The 15688-nt window shown below is 37.3% G+C and overlaps 2 protein-coding genes across 2 annotated transcripts; one reads left to right on the forward strand and one right to left on the reverse strand.

The window, feature by feature from the left end:
• Positions 1-4668: 4668 nt before the first annotated feature.
• LOC139689919 (uncharacterized) lies at positions 4669-8048 on the reverse strand. Its single transcript, XM_071587046.1, has 5 exons — positions 7907-8048; positions 7686-7786; positions 7313-7479; positions 5452-5575; positions 4669-5365 (listed from the first exon to the last, which is right to left on the reverse strand). The coding sequence occupies exons 1-5, from the start codon at positions 7989-7991 to the stop codon at positions 5126-5128; spliced, it is 717 nt and encodes a 238-aa protein (XP_071443147.1). The 5' UTR covers positions 7992-8048; the 3' UTR covers positions 4669-5125.
• Positions 8049-11167: 3119 nt separating this feature from the next.
• CheA7a (Chemosensory protein A 7a) lies at positions 11168-15400 on the forward strand. The gene is made up of 5 exons (XM_071587056.1): positions 11168-11224; positions 12673-12851; positions 14158-14313; positions 14827-14991; positions 15121-15400. The coding sequence occupies exons 2-5, from the start codon at positions 12741-12743 to the stop codon at positions 15304-15306; spliced, it is 618 nt and encodes a 205-aa protein (XP_071443157.1). The 5' UTR covers positions 11168-11224; positions 12673-12740; the 3' UTR covers positions 15307-15400.
• Positions 15401-15688: the final 288 nt, after the last annotated feature.

Here is a 15688-nt window from a genome sequence, read left to right on the forward strand (position 1 = left end):
CACATGCTTAATTTGTCTCTTTATTTATTCAGGGAAACAAATGTCACTCTAAAATAATAATTTTTGTCTACATCCTCATTTCTCAACCAGGGAAAGAATTTTGAAAAGCTACAACCATTCACACATTTCCATGTGGAAATTTGTTTAAGAATTGAAAAAAAGAAAAATGTATATTTAAAAGAGATGCATGGAATTTACATGATCCAAAGTTACTCGTTAAGAAATCCATTATGGTGGCAGGTACACTTGGATATATAATTTAAAATGAGTGTACAATGTGTGATACAGTTACTGTCTTGTGGCAGGGTTTTATTTCAACCATTCTGTTTGGTTGTACAAACAGATGCATAAAATGTTATCTATTCACTCCTGTAACACTAGTAAGTGTATGTATGTATAAATATATTCTTGTTATTACATTTACCTGTACAATTCGCCGATAATTTTTATTTTATACATTCTACTTTCATTATGAAAGCATGTGGTCATGAGAAACAAATTTCATTGTGAAAATAAGACAATCAAAGCAATGAGAAATGATTTGGCATGGTGTCTGATATTTATTGAAGGAACCTAAAAAAAGAGTTTGTGATGTTTTCTCCAGTTTTTAAAGGATTCTCTCTCCATCTACCACTTCAAAGTTTCTAATTTTTTGTCCTCAAAATCATCTTTACATTCAAAGTCCCTAATCTTACTGGTTTCATTCTCTTATTTCTACTGCCATTAATTCCACTTTGCTCAGATTTCGTGACAATTACAGAAGTCTTGCCTCTCCCATTGCTCAGATTTCATGACAATTACAGTAGCCTTGCCTCTCCCATTGCTGGGTACGACACACACCCCAGTGAGCTGAATCCCATTGTTTGCAGGACTTGTACTCAGACCTATGTCCATAATTGTGTGGTGAGATAATTAATTGAATAGGTTACCAGTTGCTCCCCTCGATAAAGTTTTTATGTGACACCATCACATGAATGAGAGACCCACTCGGGTCAAATACTTCAATGAGGACTGGATGTTGACCAGATTACCTTTCGTCTAGCTCATACCCTTCGACGCATATCACATGAGTGACCTTACCAGGAGCAATTATTACTGACCCCACCAACACTCAAGGGATCATCAAAACTTTCAAGCCCTTTCACCACATCCAGGCTATAATCCATGGGGAGAGATCAATATTTTCCTTGAGTTAAGAGAAAAGAATCCTTCCATGGCTTGGGTCCATCAACACAAGGAGCGAGTGCAACCTATACCTATTTCTGTCATCTAGAGGACATATTTTTGGAAACTTTAAAATTCCTGAAGATTGCTATGGTTTTCTAAACATATTTTTTCTGCATTTGATTTTAATTTATAAATGATGCACAGTTAGGCTCAAAGTATGGGACCTAAATGTGACATAAAAACATGAAGTCATTCTTCTTCTAATTGCCATTTGCTCACAGTGGCTTGCAAGGTATTCTGCAATAATAACATTTTAATCTACAAAAAAAAGCTCTATGGCTGACTTCTTAGAAGATTGTCAATACAGGTTATCCTTCACGTCAGTATACTTCCTCTGAATTGGAGAAATGCTCACGAGTCCCACACAGCTGAGGCATTAGCAGCCTGGAGAAGGCAGTTCAATCATGGCCTCAACAACATTTATTGTTATATTCCATGACGCTGAAAGGGTAGCACAACCAAGATGCAACTTTGCCCGAGGATCTGGTGGTGAGAACAAAGACTGGTACGGAGTTGCACCGGGTTAATCATAACAAATGGATGGAAAGATGTTCTTCAAATCATGAGGGTAAAAAGAAACTTAACATTACCACCATAAAGATTTAATACTTCACGACCACGGTTTCAATGATGAGCAGCATTGAAACCACGGTCGTGAGATATTAAATCTTCACGGTGGAAATGTTAAGTTTCTTTTTACCCTAATAATGAAAGAATACCACAAAGTTAAACTTGTAACTGTTATGTTCTTCAAATCGATCAAAACATGAATCTCGTGTTTAACAAAACATGAATATAAAAAGATAATGTAGGAAATTGTTTCAGAGACAAAATTTTGCCAGCAAGCAGAGACACACGTACAGGAGAGCAAAAGGAAAAGATTTTTTAATCAGTGGAAGAAAACAGGCTTTCAAAAACTATCACTCACACAACGGATGATATCCTAAAAACAGGATGATTCGCCTTCTGAAGCACCAAATACATGAACAAATCCCAAGGAACTGCAGGAGATGCCTCAGCAGTAACTTTTGACGGGAGTCATCTGCTAATATGCATCAGCATGTAAACATCATTTGCCTTGACCAGAATTCGAACCCAGATCCCACATCTTAAGCTCTGAAATATTGAGGGACCTTGAGAGGGAAAACTGGCTTAACTGGCTAAAGCACTTGGATGGGCATCGAAGGATCTGGGTTTGAAGCCCAGTCAAGGCGAATGATTTTTACACTCTGGAATTGTTATATTAAATACATTAACTCTTCACCGGGCTATCAATGCCATATCAAATTATCAGTTCAGTCCATGCTTTTGCCTTCATGGCCAAGAGCAGTTAAAGCAGCACCCAAGAAAGCTTCAAGAGAGTAGGCAGTCGGTCAGATGGGGCATTAAATTGTGGACCCCTGGGCACCTATTGCAAAGAGTATACCAACGTTGTTTCTCTCCATGCTTCCTCCAAACCCTGAACATCCTACCCCTAACAAATTACCCACAATCCCTAATGGTGCAGATAACCTTAGATGTTGGTCACTCCCGCAATGACTACACACACCACCAACATTTTCCCAGTAGAACCATTTTCATTCGCTCATTAATATGAAATGATTCCGGCAGAAGTACAGGCTCTTTGATGATATAGCAGATATTAGATAGAAATTTCTTATTGTGCTAATCCTTTCTTGTATCTTTAATGAATTTAGGAAAGCATTTGATTCAAGACTTGCATACACTTTATAGACATTAGCCCACATGGACATACATTGTTAATCACGGCAACTTAATGTGTTATTGGGAGTTAGCAAGCGCCTACCTTTTCACCATCAAGAGTAAGGGGAAAAGCACAATAGATTATGAAAGATAACATCATTCCACCGTGAAGGATAAGTAAGCTATTCATGGCTCCAGCAGGAGTCTCAGAACATGCATACAGGTGGAGAATTCAATTTGAACGATACTTAACTGAAAGTAATGAGGCCTCAAGAAGTAAGACAGCTAAGTTGAAGGTGGACATCATGCAAAGAGGGCAAGGATAAATAGAATTGGGAGATGTGGGCACTGAGAAGAATGGACCAATACAGTGGATGGATGCGGCACTCGGATGTTTAAGGTTTCAATGGAATGGAGAATCTTGGACAAATGGGAGGGAGGATGGAGTAAGTTGTGAAGCCGGGAATATGTAAGAGGGGTCTACGATGCATAAAAGGTCTCCAGGAGAAGAGAACAGATCAAGCAGAGTGAGACCTAGGGAGTGGGAGTGCTTTAGGAGACCAAGGTGTTTCACAATCATCAGGGACTGTCCAATATCTACCTCTATTTCTATAGACAAAACAAAAATGACAATTTTCCAAAACCAACCCAAATAACCAAACAAAATGAAAGACAATAGAACTTCATTCATTCATCATGACCAAGGGATGACAAAATGCAGTGGTAAGTACATTCACAATAATAATTTCAACCTTGGCTTTTACAGACTTGATGGAAAAGTGTTAATTCATTAAGTTCATCTCGATCAACAATAGAATACTGATGCTAATTACAGCAAATGAAATAAATAAAACTTAAGACCTCCTTAGCCAACCTCTCTCTCTCCCACGGAAGAAGCAGGGCACCGCGGTTAACTTCCTGTTCTTACAATACCTCTGCCCCCCTTTAATTTTTTCATCCAGACTTGCCGACCCCGGTGGCGGCGGGGTAACGTCCTAGTCTGCCATTCCAAGGGTCGCGGGTTCGATTCCCGCCTGGGTGAGTTTTTCTCCACCTCGGGCTTGGGTGTTTGTAAATGTGACTATTGTTATCGTTGTTAATAGTTCGATGTAAAGGCCAAAATGTGCTGTTTTCGGACTCATACTGAATAAATAAATAAATAAATAAATTATCTAATTGAACTGTTTGTATATCAACCCTTCCACGAAGAACATAAGGCTAAATACTTACATACGAGGTTTACGGAATGATTATTTCCCAAAATTCAAGTTTCTACCTCAATGTGCACAGTCATCTCATCACTCCAGAAGGCATCTTTCCATAAATCCTCCTCTTCTCCAAAATATTTCGAGCACACCCATTATAATGTGTATTGGATTTTGCGCACATGAAATAAACACTCAAGTGAACCACCCAAAGTTGGATTTGATAGGTGAGGGTGGAGCTCACAAAATATTAGACCAAAGGGCGTGACAATTTCACACGTCAGGTCAGAGGGTTCAGTTTCTTTCCTTGGGCCACATGTGGTTCCACATTATTCAACCCGGCCCTTGGCACAAGAGCCCTCCCACACCCACCAAGGAAATGAAATAAATGAGCACAGCAAACGTTACTCGTTCAAACTGCACTCAGAGCAAAATTGGTGCGATAAACTTCATTTAATGAATAGGAATGAGATTTGATCATAGTAGCAATAAGATGTTAACAAATCATATATATCAACCGCTACCTGTTGAAATTCCCAGTTAAATGCTATTGTTTTAAGTTTGAAACAGCAATTTCGATGCTCTTCCATGACAAACGGGGCTGCATTATGTAAAAATTTGATTGGAAATCCGTGGACTATCAAACTCGTTTACAAGAATATATTACAAAATGACTAGGATTCGCCAGACACTCATGCAAAATAAAATTACATAAATTCTGTTATGCAAACTAAATATTTTACTTCATTTAAATCGTGTCTAATAAATAAAAATATTGTTAGCCTAAGCTTGAAGATTCCCCTCGCAGATGACTTTCATAATTCATGGGATCACACACCTAAGAAAATCAAAGAGACATTCCCGTCTATTCCAGCAATCAGCGTGGATGCCTAATAAACACGGACAAAGCCATGCATCACACGCACACCACATGTATTTCTCAAACAGAGCCCAATGCATGCCTTTTTTGCTTTATCGCACACTACAAATCACTTAAATAGTTGAGCATAATTGTCCACAAAGTTGGACAGTTCCTCCTCACACTCCTCCAACTTGCTCTTCTCCCCTTTCAATTTTTCCTCAGCCAGAATCATGTTGGGAGGCAGATTTCTGTACCAATCCAATTTATTTTGAAGGCCTTTGATTTCTTCATCCATTGATTTCATTTGCTCATGGCACTCAACAATTTCCTTCAAGTCAACACTCGGTTGGATTTCAGCAATGGTTATCTGAATTGGAAAAAATATATACAAGTTAATGCATAATGCAGGCAATAGATATGTAAATTTGAAACAAATACAATCAAATCTTTTACATCTAATTTTGTAACTTGTTCGTTGTATGACTTCAATTTATTTTGCAAAAAAGCAATGGATGCCACTTTCTTCTCATTTTGCCGGTCAAAGTTCTCGTTGTCATCTAATGCTTTTCCACACATCCTGAAAATGAAGAAATGATGGGTTACATTCATATGAAAATAGTAAACATTCCTTACAATTAAGAGCATTCATTCAACTGATGTCTCTAACAGTTTTTATACTTTTCGATTTGATTTGCACACTATTTTGTCAAATTGTACAGACCCTTAAAAATATTTAGATGCTGCTGGGGAGTTTCCATTAGTTAACAAATATACAGCAACAAATAAAGCAATGCACTTTTCAAATTCCACCCGATGTCGTTCATCCTTAATGCTGCAATTAATTTCCCAAGTCCAGGTCCTTAACATTAAAGATTTTAATTTTTGTTTCTAGTTAGTAAAGGGCTACAAGGCAATATAACAGTAATAATATTTATTGGTCCAGGACTTTAAAAAGTAAAATATAGGACAAGTGAGGGAAAAAACAATCCCATGCCACGATGTTCTGAAGACTCCCCAGGACCAGACCCCAGGATCTTGCCAGGGGGCGAGCAACTCACTGGCCACACTTGCCTACATCACATATGCCTAAGTGAACTGTTTCATTTACTTTAACATTTACTCTAATGGGAATTTAAGATGTGACAAAATCACTATCGATCAATTAAGTATTTCAACACACAGAGAAAAATGTTCATTAAATTTTGAATAAGAGAATATAAAAGTGAACTCAGAATAATATAATATGGATGTGTAATGCAGTCCTCGGATGCATGGCTATGCCTTTGCACTTCAGTATGTAGTTAGGAGATTAATTGTTATAAAAAGTACATTTTTTGCATTTGATAATATGGAGAAGAGATGTAAAAGGAGGAAATATAAGAAAATTGTACAAGGTGTTGGGAAAATAGGGGTTGAATGAACATTCATTGACGAGGAATCAAGTGGTTGATGAAGACATCATGTGAAGTGCAACCGAGGCTGTACAATTTCTTATGGATATACAGGGTGTGGCAACATGGCTCCTTTTTTTATACATCAAACCCCCTTTAGAAAAGGAAGTTATGCTTCCGCACCCTGTCTATGCTTGAGATGGATGAATGGATAAGGCAGATATTTATTGTTTGAAGAAGCAATTGTAAAATTTTTTTATGCATAGATTGACGGGTGCTTTGAAATTATGCCTAAGAATAAGCATATATGCCCATGGAATCCAATTGGTACATGGTACTTCGGGGATTACTTACATTGGAAGTAGGAGAGATGAGGAATTAGTTGGCAATGAAAGGATACAGATGCATCAGTAATTGACAAAATATGAACAACAAAGTGCTCTTCACCAGTCAGATCGTGGCAAGAGGATGAACATGAGGCAATTCACCAAAGAGGAATTTGAGAGGTGCCAATTATTTGAGAAGGGGTACACCAAGAAACTCATAGGTGAATGTGATCAAAGAGAATCTCAATATGATGAATTCCGTGAGCCTCGGGTGGATAAGATCACACAAAAAAAAGAATGCAGGACGTTCAGTGGAGGAGATGGTTATGAACGGCAGGGTGGCATGGTTGTACGCCAGGAATTACTATATGGGATTCCATTCCCTGAAATAGCTTCATATCAGGACTTCAGATTAACAGGATTTTCTTGAAAATCTCCCCTGAAAGGAGATGGATGTAAATATTACCACTTTAGGGTTACTAGTAACTTTTAGCAATTATTATGAAAATGTACCTTTAATGCTAGCCAACACATGTCATGACGAGAAAGAGCACAGAAAGGTCTCAAATATCTGTTATAAAAGTACTCATCATATACCTTTTGATAGCAAGCGTCTGATTCTCTAAGTCCTTCAAAATTTTCTTTACTTTTATTCCTTTCAGCTTTATTTCAAATTGCTTTTCATGAATTTGATGCTCCTTCATTAAGAGTTCAGTGCTTCTTATCAATAAGGTGTTTTCATTTATATCCTCCAATCCCAGAATCTGTAATAAGTTAAATTAATAAATAAAAACATTAGGCCTACGATATATTTAACATTTCATGGGTGCCAACTCAAATTAAGCACGAGTGAAATCGATTACAAATGGGTAAACATGACAAATATGCAAGTATACGGCCAATAAATATTGTTATTAAAGCTTGTAAGATAACTATGACCGTAGTTTCGAAGGAAATAGTAAAATAATACCTGGGAAAACTTTGCACACATCTCTAAACTTTCAACCATATCCCTCGGTAAACTTTCCATTTTCAGGTTCAATAATGATAATTTCTTATGGTTGTTAAAGGCTAAAGGTATAAATCATGTTGGTATTAATTCCAAATGATGTCGCACATAATGGCATTTGGCAGAGGACAACGTGAGATTAATTAAGACCTTTCTCGCTCAAATGATAGAATATAGGTTACCTTTACCACAATATTCATTCCTGATTCGGCTGATTATTGGGACAAGTTTCTCTTCTTCTTCCTTTCTATCGTTTATCAGAGACATTGCGAATTCCTTCGCTTTAGTTACTGGCAATCAGTTGTACGAAACTAACAACACACAGTTTACGGAAACGGCGGGAATTGAACTGACTGAATACCTGGTGGACGGCGAGGCAACTATTTGAACAACACACGATCAAAAACCCAAGACCAATTTCCTGAGCGCAAATTATGAAATTCTGAAATGGAGAACCTCACCATGACCTGGTGATAGTATCGTCATATATTACATTTCATTATATTATCACATGAGTTTATTTACAATACAAACAACACAATTAAGAACTTTTGAATCACTGTGCAGGTTAATAAATGAATATAATAACTGGTAATGATCAGCGAATTGTCACAGAAGTAAAATATTCTCTCTATTTAAGAATTTAATACGTTTTCCGTAAGGACAATTTGTTTCTCAGTAAAAGTTATTGCTGCCTGGCAAGGTCCCATGCATTATAAATATTAATGAAAATTTTGATATTCTCTATAACTTTCTAACGCATGCATACTAACTTGATCAAAAAGTTCCCGGAATAACCCCCGTGTGGCGCTCCCATCGTTCCGATTTGAGTTTTGTTTTTTTTGTTAAATTGGTACATCTGTTGTTGATATTCCCTTTAAATCTTAGTGTCATAACTTGACATTTGCAAAAGTTACGGTCGGTTTTCGGTATGTCCATCAGTGCTTCCTGCGATTTTTCCATTACTTCCTCTCGGCTGCTAAAACGCGTTCCCCGTAATGGTTTTTTAACTCGATTGAACAGAAAGAAGTCACAGGGAGCCAAATCAGGTGAATTCGGTGGCTGTTGGATGGTATTTGTTGCATTTTTCGTCAAAAAATTACGAATAATGATAGCACTGTGCGACGGTGCGTTATCATTGGTGCAAAATCCACGAGTTTTCTGCCCACATTTCTGGTCTCTTTCGGCGAATTGCTTCACGCAAACGTATCATAACGCCCAAATAATACTCTTTGTTTACTGTCTGGCCTTCTGGCAAAAATTCATGATGCACTACACCGTTGTAATCCATGAAAACCGTCAGCATTGCCTTCTTTTTTGACTGAAAACGACGTGGTTTTTTTGGTCTCGGCTCATTTGGTGAACGCCATTCACTTGCCTGATGTCTGGATTGCGTGTCGTACTCATAAACCCACGTCTCGTCTCCAGTAATGATCCTTTTGATGAATGTGGGATCGGATTCAGCCTCGCAAATCATGTCTTTTGCGACGTCAACACGGTCTGTTTTTTGCATGAAATTGAGGTCTTTCGGCACCAACTTTGCTGCTACACGACGGAAACCCAAATCATTAACCACAATGTCTTGGGTGGATCCATAGGCAATGTTCAAGTCCTCCGCTATTTCTCTGATGGTTAATTTGCGGTTATTGACCAACATTTCTTTTACTTTATCAATTTTTTCACCGACTTTCGATGTCGATGGTCTGCCACTGCGTTCATCATCTTCGATTGACTCACGACCACTTCTGAACCGCTCGTGCCACTGGTAAACGACCGTTTTTTTTAGAGAATCGTTGCCGAAACACTTTTCCAACATTTCCAACGTCCGTGCGCCACTAAATCCGTTTTTTACGCAAAATTTAATACAAGTTCGTTGTTGCAAATTTAAATCCATTTCTGAAATTGTAAAAAATCGCCAACACACACAGAGATAGATGTACTCTTGGCTACGTAACTTTTGCAAATGTCAAGTTATGACACTAAGATTTAAAGGGAATATCAACAACAGATGTACCAATTTAACAAAAAAAACAGAACTCAAATCGGAACGATGGGAGCGCCACACGGTGGTTATTCCGGGAACTTTTTGATCAAGGTAGTAGGTAAAATAGGATGACCGATAAAAATTTCCTGATCTTTCCAATTATATAATAAATATTCATTCCTCTTAACTATTAACATGGATTTCCATTTCTTAGTATTACTTCTTATTATTTTTTTCAATTTAAGATTATACACTATGCCAAGAAATAATGTAGTAAAATAGATTTTTACCCGCCTTAAAGCTGAACGCGCATGATCGTCTGTAGGTATATCAAAGATGACGCGGACATTCCTCGGTTGTAGATGTTCTTTGGCTACAGTATTGGGCAAAAATGTCAATCACTTTCCAATTCGTAAACCTGAGCCGAGTTGCTGTCAGCATTAAATTCGATCCGATTTGACCTACCTTTTAAATACGTCCGAGGTTCCGCACATTCAGGTGAACAGTTGCGGATGAAGGGCAGAGAGTCTTCCAGGTTCTCGTCGGAGTAGGAAATTTTGGACGGATTTCACCTTCAAAGGCCTGAAGGGTGAAGGTAGCCTAAATTCGAAGGGAGGGGACGAAGGAAGCCAACTTGAAGGCTCTAACTCCGACTTCGGGCTCTAACACTTCTTGTGTCCTAGACATATCGTAACAGAGTGCAAGGACTATTGATTACTGATTCCTAAAGTAATAATACGAGTACTAAAAAGAGATAAGTATTATTGCAATTATCCAACACACGTAATAATAAGAGATGATGAAAGAATATATTTATAATTCGAAGAATGTAACTAAAAGAAAATTAATAATCGATTATGGTGTTATGGTGGATGCAATTAAATTAACGAGCCCTGGTATAGTTGGTTGTGCTTCTAAACACCATTTCTGAACGTAATTTGTATTGTAACGTTTTGGTTGAACTCCGGCGCATTGTGACTTATATGACGCGATTTTAATTGCTGTTACTTCAACCTCAACAAAAAATGGCGTGTGAGAAAAAAACCCCTCGTTGAAATGACCTCTCCTTTCATTGTCTAGGTCTCATTCTTCTCAAAATATTATCGCGGGCAGAAATGGATGGCAATGGCCACGAGGGCGAGTATTCGTCCGCTTTGTTTCCGATGGATCATCATCAGGCCGCAACGTCACATTCGCCGTGTTCTTCCCACACGCATACTGAAAATTCCTAGAATAAAAAAAATCCGACGCATCCTCAATGGCGTAACCCTTCATTATTTCTGCGGATTACCACCGACGCTGGGAATGTCACCGTGCCTGTGAGACCCAGCAGCCGTGACCCTCCCCTCTCATCTATGCTCTCTGATGGGGGCGCCAATTAAGAGAATGCCGCGACATCATCACCCGCGCAATCCAGCACTCCCAACTTCCGCCCAGGCCCTTTTATAACAGCGGTGTCCGGCTGCCCTCGCCGTGAGACCTGGACCGTTGGCCGAGGATACAGCTCTCCCCCCACGTAAGTGTTTAACTCCTCGCCACCGCTACATTTGCAACTGAGTGAATCGCTCTAGGGAAAAGAGCCAGCCTCCCGAATACCTCTTATCTGCTCTTTTAGACCAGTCTCTGATCCTCCCTTTCGTCTCTTTGGATTTCAATCAACTTCGCCGACAGCACCCTTTTCTCCTATTTGAGTTCACCGTGCCCAATCAACCAACAGAAAGTCAATGCAAACTTAGAAGAAATAATATCCTAAGGAATTCTACAGAAATTTGTCTAAACTTTGACCTACTTTTTAAAAATGTCTACAGAATTCCTTTGGGAACTGTGAAGATTCTTTCCGGACAATACGTTTTTAAATGGATTATTTCACCTGTATGCGAATGAATATTGTTTCGGTCCAGTTGGTAATTTCAAAAATTAATAATTATCTTTCTCATGTTAATTATCTTGAAATTATCTGAAGGTTCTCTGAAGGTGGTCTCCTATGCTCTCGGAAAACTCTAAAAATGGAGCGTGAGAACCATTTGAAGGGTTATTGTGGAGATGTCCGTAAAAACTTTAGACTTCTCTACTTCCTACAGAATTACAGCGACTGATACGTCTGATTTCCTTAGAGCTCCTTAGCAATCTCGGCAGTTTGTACGTCCGGGGAGCTTTAGACAGGAATGCAGTGAGTAACTTTTTTAAGAACAGTGTTATGACAAGCTGAAGAGGACTGATTGCATTCACAATTCTCACGAAACAAGAGTTTTTGACGCCGTACGCACTACGAGTCACGGGGTACATGTGGCCCGACCCTATTTCACTTCCTTAACCTCTACTTCTGTGATAAAACTTAAATTAGCATTCAATTTCTTAAGTAAACCCGACAGTGATTTCGGAACCACCTTTTCCATCACTATAATCCCTTTATCGTTCCCAATTTAGGAAAATTAATTTCGATGCACACAAAAGAAGTGCTTGTGAGGACAAAAGACCACGCCGCGCTGAGTGGATTATTCGTTTTCAATTATCTATATCTGGTGCTTCGCAGTCCAACGAACCAAGAAGGTGCAACCTTTGCTGGGCATTCGGGTCACACTTTCACGCTGATTGACCATTATTTGTTGTTTGACGATGAGTAAGGTAAACAAAAATATCATTATTAACATTTCTCGTATTGTACGAAATTAGTTACGTTGAATATTGTAAAATTGAAAAATCCCATTCTCAAATATTTCATAAAAAAGTACGCGAGTATGCGGTGAACCAAAATTTATTATCCCTATAAAGCGCTTTCTTCCACCAAGAAGTTTCCTCTGCATTTTAAATGTTAAATACAGTTATATTATCCACACCTTTCAGTGAATTAAGAGTGATAAATTCTACTCCTCAATTTTGTGAAGTTACTGTCGTTCATGCATAGCTATAGGTGCCTTTTATTAGGGAATGAAATTGCTATCATTTAATTGTGCTTCATTTCAGTTCACCAGAGGATGACAACGCACTGACTGAACTTCTGAAGGCCATTAAACGTCATTACAAGTGCAGCTATGATGGTTAAAATTTCTTTCCGGGAAAGCCAGGACTCATGGCTGAAAACTCACCCACTCCTAATATACATCGTAGCGTGCTATGCATGCTTTATCATAACAGCAGCAGATGTAAGTCAGCTTCAAGGTACATTCCTCATAAAATTATCAGACTTGAACATGTCAGGGAAAATATGTTTCAGAACTTGCAAATACTTGTAACTTCGCTACCCGTATTGAAAGTTATTACAAGCTAAGGTCATATATATTTCATTCTCATTTACCACCCTCATATTGTTTATACAACCACTCACTAATAGTTTATATGACTGTGAAAAAAGTTGAAATCCTTTCTTAAATTTTAACATATATGTTCATTAGCATTTTAGGAATATGAAACTTGTTTCAAACATTCGAATTTACTTAAGTTGTGATACATTACTCATTAATCCAGAAATATTCCAGGGGACAACGTTTTACTTATTCCTCCAATCCCATAAGATGTTGAGCTACCTATTCTGTATTTCGTGTTATTTACTTTGGTTTCCACGCCCCTACTTTCTTTCCCATTATTTGAGCACACTTTTCAAGTTTTCAATTAGTAACTTCAGATTGGTCTGAAGTTTTCCTGGAGGCTTTGGTATACAGTGCTAAGGTTTAATTACCTTCTCCATGAAAATTACTCAAAAAGAGGCAACAGTTTCTCGTGAATTTACTCTTGATTAGTGCTGTAGAATTATTGAATTTTAATATCGAATTAAATTGTATATTGAATGCAATGAATGAATACCCGTTGCAAACGCATTGATGTGTGGATATTGTACTGCAAATGTACGTCATTGAGTACAAAATATGTGATATGGAAGTTACTCTATTGCATCATTATGCAGCGTCACAAAGATATTAAGACTAATTGATTTAATGAGATTTCATGGCATATGGCACTCTTACAGTCCAATTGTAATATAAATAATATTGATGTATATGATTAAATTGATAAAATATAATTTAATTAACTTGCTCATTTTTCTCATGACTCTGAAGTGCTTTAACAAAGACCAATATTAAAACCAGAATGCGGAACTTAAAAAATTCACACCACAGCATTGTATATAAATCACAGAGAGATTTTGTATTAATATCCCATCCTCTAATCTATTTTACTGCAGCCCTAGAGTAGTTTGCCCCTAAAACCTAAAGTAGTTACTTACAAGCAGAACCTATGACAGAGAAATAGGAAAAAAACAACAAAAAAGTATTCATATTCAATGGGGAATATCGATAAATATTAATCCTTTGAATTTTATTCTTGTTGCAAAGGCACTTGAAATATTCCATTCATTACATTTGTAAGCATCATTACTACCTATTCTATGGATTTTCGATTTATGCACCATCTCTCATTCATCTACTCATAATGATATAATGCATCTTCCAGAGAAATTATAAAATTCAGTTGGATAAATTTGTGACTATCAGTTATGACGACACTGCTGTGAACTTCACCAATGTCAAAATGGTCAAATACAACCGCAGCACAAGTGCGCTTAATGGAACTTTTGACTTCCTAAAAGGCCCACGACCTGAACTCCTGGTAAGATAACCAAATTCACACTTTATTTGCATAGAAATAACTTAAAATAGCCTTGGCTCACTATTTCGCTTTGCTCATCTAGCGTTCAGCAAAAAATATTGTTGATATTTGCATAAATGAAAGGATAATACTTTAATTCAATTCAATTTAATTAATTTTTTATTAATCTGTGTTGACCAGATATGCCTGTTGAGTTCAATTAAAAACTAAAGTCATAAAAAAGGATGATCAATATGATTAATTGATCCTGAACCCCTTTTCTCTTAATAACCCTTCAAATTGAAAATATCAATCACATATATTTATTTAGTGCCCATCTATTTTTAAACCATTTTCTTGCTGTTCACATTGTTGATATCCATACTAATTTCATTCCAAGTTGTCACAACTTCAGTCAAACAAATGAGTGGAAGATAAGGATATTGGGATAAATAACCTGTAAAATTAAGACAAATTTGTTGGCCATTTATTTTGAGAGGGAAATGTAATGGGTTGAAATATTTATTTTAATAGGTTTCAATTGAAGGTTATGAGAAGGTTGGAACTCAATACATGTTGAGTGGAATCCAAGTCAAAGAGGAAAACCTCTGTGTATTGCTTGAAAAATATGGCAATTTGGTTTTCTCTCCAGATGACACTATTACTTCCAATTTCAAAATGAAATGCCCCATCAAGAAGGTGAGAAAAACGATTAACCACTGCAATTTGAATAGATTTCCATAATTTTGTCTAAACGTGCATGCTTTTCATTTTCTCAGTGTTAAATGAAGAGAAGGAATAAAGGAAGTGGATATTTCAATTTTTCAGGGCACATATTTCATTGAGAATTATCGACCAGATGAAAATAACATGCCCGAGGATGTTCCTGGGAATGATTGGAGGTTTGATTTGAAGGGGAGATATCCAGAACAAGTGGACACCTATGTGTTCTACTTTGAAGCTTACATCAAAATTGAAAGGGATGTGACAAGCTGGAAGCCAGGAATGATGTAAAAATAAATGCATTCCGAAACTCAAGTCAAAACCAGAGTTAATCATTGGTAGTGAAACACCTAGTTCCATGTAACTTTTTGGAAAATGTGTGAAACGGAAAATAAATTAGTTTACATTAACATCAATCTGAACTGTGAATTAGTATTGTGAGCTTTTATGAAGCTCTTCATTCTTTTAATATTGTATGTTTAGTATGTAGGGAAATGTGTCCATAAACCCCAAATTGCAAAGTATTTTCAATAGATATAACAGAATTTTACAAGAATTCTATAGTCTACTGAAGAAAGGTCTTAAGGTATTTCAAGCTCTTTAGTGCCTACATTTTCAATATGCACCACAAATCACAGGATTTTGTCCAGTTCCCTAAAATTAAGTTTATCTT

The sequence above is a fragment of the Hetaerina americana genome, unplaced genomic scaffold (genome assembly GCF_022747635.1).
Source record: "Hetaerina americana unplaced genomic scaffold, ioHetAmer1.1.p SCAF_29, whole genome shotgun sequence".
Lineage (NCBI taxonomy): Eukaryota > Metazoa > Arthropoda > Insecta > Odonata > Calopterygidae > Hetaerina > Hetaerina americana.

What these genes read in the sequence shown, in the direction of transcription:
- CheA7a (XM_071587056.1), top strand. Translation starts at nt 12,741, where the DNA reads ATGATGGTTAAAATTTCTTTCCGGGAAAGCCAGGACTCATGGCTGAAA. An exon ending in TTATCATAACAGCAGCAGAT is followed by an intron (nt 12,852 to 14,157) that starts GTAAGTCAGCTT and finishes TGCATCTTCCAG; the next exon opens with AGAAATTATAAAATTCAGTT. An exon ending in GCCCACGACCTGAACTCCTG is followed by an intron (nt 14,314 to 14,826) that starts GTAAGATAACCA and finishes TTATTTTAATAG; the next exon opens with GTTTCAATTGAAGGTTATGA.
- LOC139689919 (XM_071587046.1), bottom strand. Translation starts at nt 7,991, where the DNA reads ATGTCTCTGATAAACGATAGAAAGGAAGAAGAAGAGAAACTTGTCCCA. An exon ending in GAATGAATATTGTGGTAAAG is followed by an intron (nt 7,787 to 7,906) that starts GTAACCTATATT and finishes TTATACCTTTAG; the next exon opens with CCTTTAACAACCATAAGAAA. An exon ending in CAGACGCTTGCTATCAAAAG is followed by an intron (nt 5,576 to 7,312) that starts GTATATGATGAG and finishes CTTCATTTTCAG; the next exon opens with GATGTGTGGAAAAGCATTAG.